A 13,094-nucleotide genomic window follows, 5' to 3' on the forward strand; every position below is an offset into this window, starting at 1 on the left:
TGCAGCGGAAAAAAAATCACCAAATGGGGGCCGCCCGCCGCAAGACCGGGGGTGTTTTAAAACCCATTGGCGGGTTCGCCCGCCCTTTTTGAGCCATTGCATGTTTTAAATCAAATGGCGGGCCCGCCGCTGGCGGCCTTGCGTGTTTTAAATTCGGCATGGAAAAATTTGGAAAATTTGGTGGTTGGGGGTTTTTTCTGTTAGGTCCCTGTGTTTTTTTTGAAAAGTTTGGATTGCTTAAAAAAAAGGGTCTGCCCGCGGTTGAAAACCCTTTCCAAGTTAAAACCTGGTTTTCCATGTTATTAGGTGAATAGCTGCTGTATTACAGAGTAAATGGGAGACTTTTATTGTGAAATTTGCTCTGGGGTGTGTTTTGAAAAGGTCACTAGAGTCTAATAAAAACAACCTGGAAGAGTTTGGGTCATAATGTTGAGCCATTTGCATCAATTATTGCATTAGTATAATCTAGAGGCTTTTATTTTGTAGGGTCCCTGGAGTCTTATTTTGAAAGTCCAACAGAGTTGTGTTTAGAGAAAATGTTCAGACCCAGCAATCATAGTTGATGACTTTCCAATCGTTAAATCACTCTTTTTCCATGTTATTAGGGCAGTAGATGAAGCGGAAATGGGAGGCTTTTATTTTGAAATTTGCCATAGGGTGTGTTTTAAACAGTCTCCTAGAGTCTATTCTCTAAAATGGGGTTGAGTTTGGGTCATAATGTTGAGCCATATAGGGCAATAAATATATGTAAAAAATATAGAGGCTTTTATTTTGTAGGGTCCCTGGAGTCTATTTTGAAAGTCTATCAGTGTTGAGTGGCAAGGGAAGTGTCATGGACAGCAGTCATATAGTATCCATTTCCCAATGTTAAATCAGTGCTTTCACCCTCCATTAGATTAATATGTGCTGTTTAAAACAGCAGAGGTAAAATCTCTTTGAAGCACGGTTACCTTGACAACGCTTAACGAGCCTGTCTGTGACAGAGAGAAAATGCGCAGCACTATCGTTCCTTCGCTCTCAGGCTTTTTTGAATGGGAGGAACAGCTCCGAACAAACGACTGCTTAGCAAAAACCGTATGAGTTATTCAAAAACTTTCTTCACCGTGAGCATCAGCAATCCTTCGACTCCAACTACGCCAACTTTGGTGTATGTGTGTCATTCAGAACAATATTTATGACGAGTTTAAAACACATAATGTCATTCGTTTTTCTCCCCTCTTCTGCTCCAAAACCAATGGAAAAATGCTCTGATTTTCATCGACTTTAGGTCGGTCTGGAGGGTTTTTAAGGAAAAGTATTAATCCTACCATAATTCCGAAGACATTGTGTGGGTCCAGAGGTTTCAGCCTACAAACTGACCAAAAATGGTGACTTTAGCTCCAAATATGTGGCCGTGAGGCAAGAACAAAATGTTTTATCTTAAAAAAAACGACAGCCTGCTTCACTGCAGCAGGCTGCTGCAGAAGCTAACTGTCAGCTAGCTTCCAGGTTCTTACCCTCCAAACAAACGACTGCTGAGAAAAAACCGTAAAAGGTATTTGAGAAATTCTTTCAGTGAAAGCAACATCTATCCTTTGTCTCAGACTGGGGTAACTTTCATGTCTGTAGGTCTTTCACAACCCAAAACGAAGCACAAACAAAATGGCTAATCCCACCTGCTCCTCCCTTTGTTTTAACTGCAGCATCACACTCTCACTCACCTTTAAGCTGCTAAAGCACCCCTCCGAACAAACGACTGCCGAGTAAAAGCCGTAAAAGGTATCTGAAAAATTATTTTTATCTAAGCTACAGCTATATCTTGTCTTCAATTGGAGTAACTTTCATGGCTGTAGGTCATTTACAACCTGAATGGGAAGAGAAAGAAAAAGAAAAAAAGTTTTCTCACACCTGATCTTTTAATTGGGCTAGCTGCAGCAGGTCCCTCTCACCCAGCTTTCTGGTGCTTAAAATGTCCTCCGAACAAACGACTGCTGAGCAAAAACCGTATGAGTTATTCAAAAAATTCTTTCACCGTGAGCGTCAGCCATCCTTCGACTCCAACTATGCCAACTTTGGTGTATGTGTGTCTTTCAGAAAAATATTTATGACGAGTTGAAAACACATAATGTCATTCGTTTTTCTCCCCACTGCTGCTCCAAAACCAATGAAAAACGGCTCTGATTTTGATCGACTTTAGGTCGGTCTGGAGGCTTTTTAAGGAAAAGTATTAATCCTACCGTAATTCCGAAGACATTGTGTGGGTCCAGAGATTTCAGTCTACAAACTGACCAAAAATGGTGACTCTAGCTATAAATATGTGGCCGTGAGGGCGAGTTTAAAATGTTTTTTGGTCTTAAAAAAACGGCTGCCTCACACTCTAGCTTTTCAGTCTCTCCACTCTAGAAGGCTGGATTTTGCTAAAACTTTGTGGCGCTTGAGGTCTGATTATACAAAAACCGTAGCAGTTATCAACATGCCGTCTTTAGTTTTAAATAGACGAAGGATTTATCTACAAACTGAGCTTTAAACTGTTTTTCTAGGTGAATGTATGCCGACACAGTGAAGTGCTGTTTTTTATGCTTTCTTTTCCCTCTCCCCATTCATTTCCTATGGGACGTTTTTGCGACGTTTTCGCTAATAATTCGTAAACCTTCGGACTAATGAGAAAGTTATATACAAGCACGCATCGCACCATTGGTCCCGACGCGTGTGCCAACTTTGGGCCCGATCCGCCAAACCGTGCGGGACTAGTTACGCGCCGAAGTTTTGGGTATACGGGAGAATTATAATAATAATACGCGGAATAAATATGTGCAATAGTAGTAGGTGGGCAATGCCTTCGGCATGTGGCCCCCCTAATAATTTTTTCCCAGTGCCCCTAATCCTCTTCCGTAGTAAACTGAAGCTCTGCTCCATAGATTAATTAATCCAGGCTCTGGTAACCATCAGGCAGCGCACCGTTACATGGAGGCGTGCTTCACCATCAACAGGTAAAGTGAATCCCGGCCAGGTGAGCTCCATCCACCTGCAGACTCCTGCATGTAGAGGAGAACCCAGGATTGTTCATATTAAAGTATCCATGGGGGGGAGGTTTAATCAAGCGCAGGTGTGAGGAGGAAGAGGCTGCTGCTGTCATCATGGTCAAGCCGCCTCACAGGCTCGATGCTGCCGCCGCGTCAGAAACCAGCCCAGAAGACAAGAACATCAAAATACCGTTTGAACTCCAGAGGACCGGCTCGGTACCGGGACAGGTCCTATCTGAAGGGGGAGATGTGACAGGGGAGGCAGGAGCTGGAGCGTGGTTCAGCCAAACCAGCGCATCTCAACATCAACATAAACATGTTCGCAGGGAGCTTTTTGGCGGATTCAAAAAAAAAGTTCCTGCCGCCTTTCGGCGGGGAACCTTTAACCGGACAACCTCTCAGCGCCCCCGACGCTTAATCCGCGCGAGAACCGCGAAAAGAAACGATGAAATAATGCAGGACCGGCTTGAATTTATAGTAATTTCAGACTGCGGCTTACCTTCAGGTCCGCACTCTCCGCCATCTTCTATTTCTGTGCGCAGGCGTGCTGAGGGGTTGTCACATGACTGGGACGCGCAGAGGGGCTGCGTGAACGAGCACAGAGCGATTGTGGTTAGTTCAAGAGCCCACCTGAGGATGGGAAAAAATAAATATATCCATCTATCTATACAAAGGTCGCAAAGCTGAATGTAAACCAGTAACGTGATAAAAATCCTAATTATGTTACTTATTTTTGTTGTATTTTAATAATTTTAGATGTCATTCAGGTATTAGTAACTTTAATCAAGGAAAACATGACTTAATCTGCTCAATCTGTAAAATAAATTTTCTATCTATCTATCTATCTATCTATCTATCTATCTATCTATCTATCTTATCTGACATTAAATGTGTATAGTTATTTTAGGTAGAGGTGAAGTTGTGAAAAGTAAACTTAAAAACTTTGCCAACTTTAAGTGATATTGATTTATCAGAAGTATATCAAAATTGTTTCATAATGCGAAAAAGCAATGATTTTGTGCAACCTATTGTAAAAAAAATCAGATTTTACTTCATAGAAACATTGGTTCATAAAGTTAAAAAAGACATGACATTCAATATAAATAGGATCAAATAAATTCAAGTAATGAAATGATCATACTTGTTGCAATAAAAAAGGGTCAAACAGGCGCAAGTGTTTAAAACTCCTTGACTTTCTGTAATATATTTTATATGCAAATAGTCTCACATTTAGATAAACTGCTGCAAATATAACACCTAAATTGAGTTTTCCTAATCCCAAAGAACACCAAAGGTATCATTTAATACTGTTTGGGGAAAAAGGCCTCATGTTGTCTGAATAGTCAGGCAAGATGTGATTAGATTCTCTCTTTCCAGCTATGGGTCTGTTGGCAAAGGCAGCAGGTGGGTTAGAGCGAATCTGTGTGCATTAAGAAGAATGTAAGATAATTGCCTGTTAACAAGCAGACAGGGAAGAAGCCATTTTTGTCCTAGAGAAAGAAAGGATAGACTGGTGTTCTGCAGGAAATACAAAGAAGAACAACAGGAAGCTGATTTGATTGTCATGGTCATCTGGAAAAGCATTTGCCCTGAGAAGAGCAGAAACTGTTGCCATGCTGAGTATGATGCCAGCCGCGCTGTGAGGCATTCAGTATGTCTATGGGCTTATGCCTGATTCACAGAAGATAACTTTTCCAAGTTCTTCTCAAGATCTTTGCCAAGACAAAACAGTTAATGGAGGGAATTGTGTAATAATCTGTGTATATATTATAGCTCTGTATCACAATCTACACATAATCAAATATCAGAACCTTTTTTTTTTTTTCATCATCTCAAACCCCCAGACCTTTCCCATCCCCTGTGGTCAGTTCTTTTAAAGTAGGTCTATACCAGAGGCTAACTACTGCGACCACTAAGGCGAGGATGGGTCACCTTTAATTAGGCTCTAGGCTAAAGTTAATACCTAGAAAATTAAGGATGGCATAAAGAGAGGGGGTCAACTTTATCATTTCAGTAGCAAAGAAAATTGAATTTCTGAAGTACTTATTTGTAATGAGTTGCTTTAACGTCTGAACAGAGGTGTCACGCAAAGAAGTATACAGTAAATAGTTTGTAACTTAACTGGAGTTACTATTTTTATGTCGACTTTTTACATTTTTTCTTTTAAAGTATCCTAATTAATCATTATAATTACAATTTGTCACCTTTGGATGGAAAAAAAAAACAAAGAAACTTGCGTTATCCGGATACAACTATTTTGATTGTGATTAGATGAGAAGAGTAAGCGTTTACCATCCTGACACCCTAATCTTTCATACATTGTTCGTCTGACCAGAACTTTAGACAGATCACATTTATATCACACTTCAGCATGGATGTAGCTGGAAGAAAACAGGGTAAAGATACCAAAGAAGTCAAGCAGAATGTCCCAACTGAGCACCACTGAGGTACTTGTTTGCCAAGAAAACAGTCTTTGGCCAAACAGAGTATTTGTCATAATATTGCCACTGAGGACTAGCTTAATGGTTAATTCCGTAACCTGTATAACTCTGACCGATTTCTCATCTGACCCACCTGCTCCTGCCCCTATTTAAGGTGATTGGATCAATTTATCAGGGCCAGATTATTCTCGTTCTCTCTAGCCAGTGGTGAGAAGGTTTTTAGCGTCCCTTAGTGTTTCTGGTTTCCTGGTCCTGACCTGTTCTGCCTCTCAACCACTGAGCCTGCCTGTTCCCATCCGAACGGTTTGCCTGAACTGTCTTTGGACTCCTGGACCTCTGAGCCTGCATGTTCCTATCTTGTTCTCCATTTTCTTGGGCTTCAGCATCTGGAACACTCTGGGCTGTCCCCGCCGCATCTCACTGGCAGCTCACCGCCTGGATCCCACCTCGTTCACAGGACACGGGCTGAACTGTTAAACCAGAGTTTCCTGTAATAGATGCTCTAGCCGCTGCTACTCCTGTCACAACGTTTTTTTTTTTTTATAAAGGCTTTTGAATTATTATATTATATTATATTATATTATATTATATTATATTATATTATATTATATTATATTATATTATATTATATTATATTATATTATATTATATACTGTGTCCTCTGTTCTGAGTGTTGACAGTATTGCGCATAACCAGGATATTTTTCTAGCTTTTGATCAGTTACTTTAAGAAAGAACTAACTTTAAGAGCTGCACTAAGGTAAAAGCTCTTGTTTTACGTTAGTGCAGCTAAACTTGAATCTACTTTTACCCTCCAATAAAGGCTACTCAAAGGCTGAAGTCTGATTTTTTTGCACCATAGGCACTAATTTCCCTCTGGGATTATTAACGTATGTCTTATTCTGATTCTGATTAAACAAATCTTGGGCTTCATGAAACACACAATTGCTCACTAGTGCATATACAGGTGCTGGTCATAAAATTAGAATATCATGAAAAAGTAGATTGATTTCAGTAATTCCATTTAAAAAGTGAAACTTGTATATTATATTCATACATTACATACAAACTCATATATTTCAGATGTTTATTTTGTTTAATTTTGATGATTACAAATGACAACAAATGAAAATCTCAAATTCATCATATCAGAAAATTAGAATATTGTGAAAAGGTTCAAAATTGATGGCCCCTGGTGCCACACTCTAATCAGCTAATTAACTCAAACCACCTGCAAAAGCCTTTAAATGTTCTTTCAGTCTAGTTCTATAGGGTACACAATCATGGGGAAGACTGCTGACTTGACAGTTGTCCAAAAGACGACCATCGACACCTTGCACAAGGAGGGCAAGACACAAAAGGTCATCGCTAAAGAGGCTGGCTGTTCACAGAGCTCAGTGTCCAAGCACATTAATAGAGAGGCGAAGGGAAGGAAAAGATGTGGTCGAAAAAAGTGTACAAGCAAGAGAGATAACCGCACCCTGGAGAGGATTGTGAAACAAAACCCCTTCAAAAATGTGGGGGAGATTCACAAAGAGTGGACTGCAGCTGGAGTGAGTGCTTCAAGAACCACCACACACAGACGTATGAAAGACATGGGTTTCTGCTGTCGCATTCCTTGTGTCAAGCCACTCTTGAACCACAGACAGCGTCAGAAGCGTCTTGCCTGGGCTAAAGAGAAACAGGACTGGACTGCTGGTGAGTGGTCCAAAGTCATGTTCTCTGATGAAAGTAAATTTTGCATTTCCTTTGGAAATCAAGGTCCCAGAGTCTGGAGGAAAAGAAGAGAGGCACTTCATCCACGTTGCTTGAAGTCCAGTGTAAAGTTTCCACAGTCAGTGATGGTTTGGGGTGCCATGTCATCTGCTGGTGTTGGTCCATTGTGTTTTCTGAGGTCCAGGGTCAACGCAGCCACATACCAGGAAGTTTTAGAGCACTTCATGCTTCCTGCAGCTGACCAACTTTTTGGAGATGCAGATTTCATTTTCCAACAGGACTTGGCACCTGCACACAGTGCCAAAGCTACCAGTACCTGGTTGAAGGACCATGGTATCCCTGTTCTTAATTGGCCAGCAAACTCTCCTGACCTTAACCCCATAGAAAATCTATGGGGTATTGTGAAGAAGAAGATGCAATACACCAGACCCAACAATTCAGAAGAGCTAAAAGCCACTATTAGAGCAACCTGGGCTATCATAACACCTGAGCAGTGCCACAGACTGATCGACTCCATGCCACGCCGCATTGCTGCAGTAATACAGGCCAAAGGAGGCCCAATTAAATACTGAGTGCTGTACATGCTCATACTTTTCATGTTCATACTTTTCAGTTGGCCAACATTTCTATAAATCCTTTGTTTTTATTGGTCTTCAGTAATATTCTAATTTTCTGATATGATGAATTTGAGATTTTCATTTGTTGTCATTTGTAATCATCAAAATTAAACAAAATAAACATCTGAAATATATGAGTTTGTATGTAATGTATGAATATAATATACAAGTTTCACTTTTTAAATGGAATTACTGAAATCAATCTACTTTTTCATGATATTCTAATTTTATGACCAGCACCTGTATATGTTCTTTAATATACAATGTCTGGCCAAAAAGAAAGTCGCAACCAAAAAAAAAAAAACGCCTTTAGCTTTGATTACGGCACGCATTCGCTGTGGCATTGTTTCGATAAGCTTTTGCAATGTCAGAAGATTTATTTCCATCCAGTGTTGCATTAATTTTTCACCAAGATCTTGCATTGATGATGGTAGAGTCTGACCGCTGCGCAAAGCCCTCTCTAGCACATCCCAAAGATTCTCAATGGGGTTGAGGTCTGGACTCTGTGGTGGCCAATCCATGTCTGAAAATGATGTGTCATGCCCCCTGAACCAGTCTTTCAAAATTTGAGCCCGATCAATCCTGGCATTGTCATCTTGGAATAAGCCTGTGCCATGAGGGAAGAAAAAGTCCATTGATGGAATAACCTGGTCATTCAGTATATTCAAGTAGTCAGCTGACCTCATTCTTTGAGTACATACTGTTGCTGAACCTAGATCTGACCAACTGCAGCAACCCCAGATCATAACACCGCCCCCACAGGCTTGTACAGTAGGCACTAGGCATGGTAGGTGCATCACTTCACCTGCCTCTCTTCTTACCCTGATTTGCCCATCACTCTGGAACAGGGTAAATCTGGACTCATCAGACCACATGACCTTCTTCCATTGCTCCACAGTCCAATCTTTATGCTCCCCAGTAAATTAAAGCCTTTTTTTCTGGTTAGCCTCACTGATTAGTGGTTTTCTTACGGCTACACAGCTGTTCAGCCCAATCCCTTGAGTTCCCTTCGCATTGTGAGTGTGGAAATGCTCTTACTTTCAGTATTAAACATAGCCCTGAGTTCTACTGTTGTTTTTAAGTGATCGCCGATCACGATCATTCAGGATTTTTTTCCGGCCACATTTCTTCCTTGAAGATGATGGGTCCCCACTATCCTTCCAGTTTTTAATATTGCGTTGGACAGTTCTTAACCCATTTTTAGTAGTTTCTGTAATCTTTTTAGATGTTTCCTCTGCTTGATGCATGCCAATGATTTGACCCTTCTCAAACAGACTAACATCTTTTCCACGACCACAGGATGTGTCTTTCAACATGGTTGTTTAGAAAATGAGAAGCAAGTCATTGCACCAGTTGGGGTTAAATAACATGTTGCCAGGTGAAAGATAATCGCCCATGCAGTAATTATCCAATAGGAGGATCGTACCTATTTGCTTAGTTGAATCCAGGTGGCGACTTTTTATTTGGCCAGCCAGTGTATTTGCACCGTACATGATTGACATATATCCAGCTGAACTAGGTAGCATAGTGCAGTGACTCTTAACCCTGGTCCTTAGGGCCCTCTATCCTTCGTTTTTTAGATGTGTCTCTACTCAAGCACCTGATTCAAATGATCACCTTTCCTCTTTGACAGCCCTTAAATGCTGCAAAAGGCTGTTAATTACCTTATAATCCAGGTCAGGTGTGTGGAAGCAGGGTTAAGAAACCCTGGCCTAGTGTTTTCCAAATTATCCAAAGATTAACATCTTTATATAACTTACAAGCTTTTGTACTCCATGACATATTTTCCCCTTCACAGTACTTTTACTGTAATACTTTAGATATTTTTTGAAGCTAGTAATTTTTTACTTCTACTCGAGTAAAAAGCTTAAGCTTCTACTTGAACTTCTTCAGAATTTACCTCTGCATCTGAATGCATAAAAAAACAATATACTACTCCAACCCATTTCAAATTGATAAATGTATAGTTAAAAATTGATGAGATAGATAGATAGATAGATAGATAGATAGATAGATAGATAGATAGATAGATAGATAGATAGATAGATAGATAGATAGATAGATAGATATAGATGATAGATAAATATTTTACCATTTCTGTTTAAGTTCAAACTGCACTCTCTGTCTGAGAACCTTCAGCACATTCTGTTCTAATACAGTTTAGTTTCTAAGTATTTTTCATGCTGTGGGTAACTGATACACTCAACAGGTCAAAGGTCATGAACATTCAGATACTGTTTCAAGCCGTGCTTTAAATTCTTTGCACATTTGCAATGAGAGGTATTTGGGCTCTTTTGATGATTTCCCAATAAAACTTTACAAAAAACTTTTTTTCACCAGACCCTGACACAAACAAGAAACCATTTTTGTTACATTATTTTAAATCTATGCATCCATTTACTTTACACTTGCTCTGCTTAGAATAAATAAAATAAATGTTATCTTTCAAAGTATTGTGGAAAAGAAACTTATATGTTCATAGAGAAACACAATTAGCATGAATACCTTCAATATCTAATCTTAGTTTGGGCCAAATGACTTATTAAGAAAAATGATTCCTTACCCTGTAGTTAGAGGACGGTTTGACCAGTAGGAGGCGCCAAATGATAAACAAAAGTCCAACATGATCTGATCTGATCCTGAACAATTACCAACAACTCAAGCCTCTACTTTCTGTAATAAGGTTTTTCTTCCAGGCTGAACCAAATATGATCTCACTGAACACATTTTGGCTTTGTGCATAAATCCATTACAAAAAATAAAATAAAATACACAAAGACTTATTGACAAACTAGTTCTGCTGCTTGGTTTGGGCCTCATTATGTCATCATGTATTGCTGCCATCTGTTGCATTGTTGATGCCCAGTGAGGGGGCAGGTGTCCACTGACCACAAACGATTATATGAGCAAATAATCAATCCATATCCCACAGAGCAAATACTGTGGGATCATTATCCAGCAGCACAATAAAGAGTTTTTCTTTTCTCTAAAATGTCTAATGTCACTGTTAATGGACTCCATAGTGGCACTTAGTATGGAAACTTATTACAAGAGAATATAGGCTCAAATTTAAAACAAATAAACTCTACAGGTGAGCAGACATGACCAAAACATTTATGATGTAAAAGCTATATCATATAACCCATGAAATTAAATATGAGACTGTTATATGTCAGGCAAAGGTGAATAAATCACCTTAAACACCAGTAATGTAGCAGCTGAAGCACTGAAGTAGTTTCTGGATGGTACTGCTTGTACAACGCCCTCCCTATTTATTGACAGCTCCTGCTATAACAGAAACATTTAGAAAAATCCTCCCTTTAGTTTAACTTTATGCAGTCAGTGTAGGAAAAGTATCATTATTCAACTTAGATATTGTTTTGTTATAAAAATTATCAGGGAAATTTTATATCAGATGATAAAGTAAAAGATGAAATGAAAATTTCCTGTTTTTTTTAAAGCAGTGAAAGAAGTGCTGTTTTCCAGAAGTGGATCATTTATCTGATATTCCTTTTGTTTAATCATTTCTCCTCATCCACTTTCTTATAGAAATCAACACAGAATTGCCCCTTAAATTAGAAATTGACTAAATCATCCCTGCTTCTCAGAACTACCAGATATGTAGAGCTGAAATGATGGAAGTAAAAGTATGAATTAAAGCTTTATGACTGGAACTGTCAGAAACAAGGTTGTGAGAAGAACCAAGTTTATCCTGGCACTAATAAACACATAGCAGGACAATAATAAAAAAAGGTAACTGATAGAGAACATCTCCAAAGAAAGACAACTTTGGGTCCCTAAATATTTAAAACAAGCTCTGGATGCTTTATTTATTCACTGTTTGAGAGGAAAGTAAGGAAAATGTGGAGTTAGCTGGAATGTATATGGACTTTAACACAGAACTGTTGTTTTGGAAATGTGAGAAACAATGGATCACTTATGCAATCAAAATTACAGTTTGTTGATTTTTTTTCTATGTGTTGTTTTTTTTTATCTCTTTTTTTTCCAAACAAAGAATTAGTATGGTGGAGGATCTGTGATGCTACGGGCCTGTTCTGTTTCAAAGACCCATGTAACCCTGTAATAGTAATAATGCTAAATAGTGGTAAAATAAACTCTTAAAAAAAGGAATTGTGATGTATTGTTTTTCTTCATTATCAAATAAATGTACTCACACTGAATTTTGTGACACTACATTCAAAGACTTCTGTTCAAGTTCTGGAAAATAAAACTGCCAGTGTTACATCATTCAGTGCCTCCATGTTATATATTTACTGTTTACATGATCAAGATGTGAATATTTGATAACAGTTTCTCAAAATACTGAAGTAGCATTGATCAGGATTTTTGTTCATGTTTTCCCTTTTGAATGATCTTTTAAATAAGCGAAATTGCTCAGAAAGTATGACGTTTCTTAGTATGACAGTTTAAAAGTTTGATCTATATAAGAAAAAAAGTACTTAAAAGATCCGGTTTACCCAATTCTCTTTTAGAGATTGGAGCTCAGCAGTTTCCATATCATCCCATAGAGAAAACTCCTCTTCTTGTTTTTCCCTGCAGTGAACGAAGGAACGAAAAGTACAAATGATACAAAACCGAGACGAAACCTCCCAAATCTGATAATAAAAAAAAACAAAAATGGCAGAGATCTGAACCAAGAGAAAAACATAACATTCTTTCACAAATGTGATGCGTCAAGCAAATGCATTAAACACAAAGGTACACTAGCTCACCTTGTGAAAATACAAACTAAAACATCAAAGTCTGACTTACAGTTGTGTGTTGGTACAACTTTCTAGCACAGAAAGGCATTCATGTCTTTACTCACAGATTGTAACTACAGTAAAGATAGCGAGCAGCGAGATTTAACACCTATTAATTAATTTCACTATCAAACTATGAATAATTTCCTTAACATATATTAGTTAAAATCCTTAAAGATTTGTTATTAGACAGTTTGAAAATGTTAAATCACTTTGTTTTCCTTTGAACATATAAAATTTGGGGTTTTAGTAATTGTGGCCATTTTTGTCTCTTCGCTGCTGGCCTCTGCCTAAAGCAGCTCAGTTTGCATACACCTTGTTTCTGTTAAATGGCCACAGTGTTTGTTTCATATAAGCAATAAAAGGGAGCAAAAAAATAAAGTAACACAGCCAGAAAAAGGCAAAAGCTTATCACAAGATCATCAGAATTTATTGAACTACAGTTATATACAGAAAAAAAAATCAAAGCACAAAAAAGGCATAAAAACACAAAGAACAAATAAAAACGGAGACAAAAAAAATCACATACATATGTATTTCCACAAAGAACAGCATA

At 38.5% G+C, this 13,094-nt stretch overlaps 1 protein-coding gene across 1 annotated transcript in view; it reads right to left on the reverse strand.

Annotated features, from left to right (window-relative positions):
* Nucleotides 1-3,560, reverse strand: part of LOC119799100 (E3 SUMO-protein ligase PIAS1-like) — a 94,579-nt gene extending 91,019 nt beyond the window's left edge. The window contains exon 1 of the mRNA XM_038308836.1: nucleotides 3,502-3,560. Within this exon, the coding sequence (XP_038164764.1) occupies nucleotides 3,502-3,525 (24 nt within the window). The 5' untranslated portion in view covers nucleotides 3,526-3,560. The remainder of the gene's footprint in view (nucleotides 1-3,501) is intronic.
* Between the last annotated feature and the right edge of the window lie 9,534 nt (nucleotides 3,561-13,094).

This window comes from Cyprinodon tularosa, unplaced genomic scaffold (genome assembly GCF_016077235.1).
Source record: "Cyprinodon tularosa strain WSP-4 unplaced genomic scaffold, ASM1607723v1 ctg649, whole genome shotgun sequence".
Taxonomy (NCBI): Eukaryota; Metazoa; Chordata; class Actinopteri; order Cyprinodontiformes; family Cyprinodontidae; genus Cyprinodon; species Cyprinodon tularosa.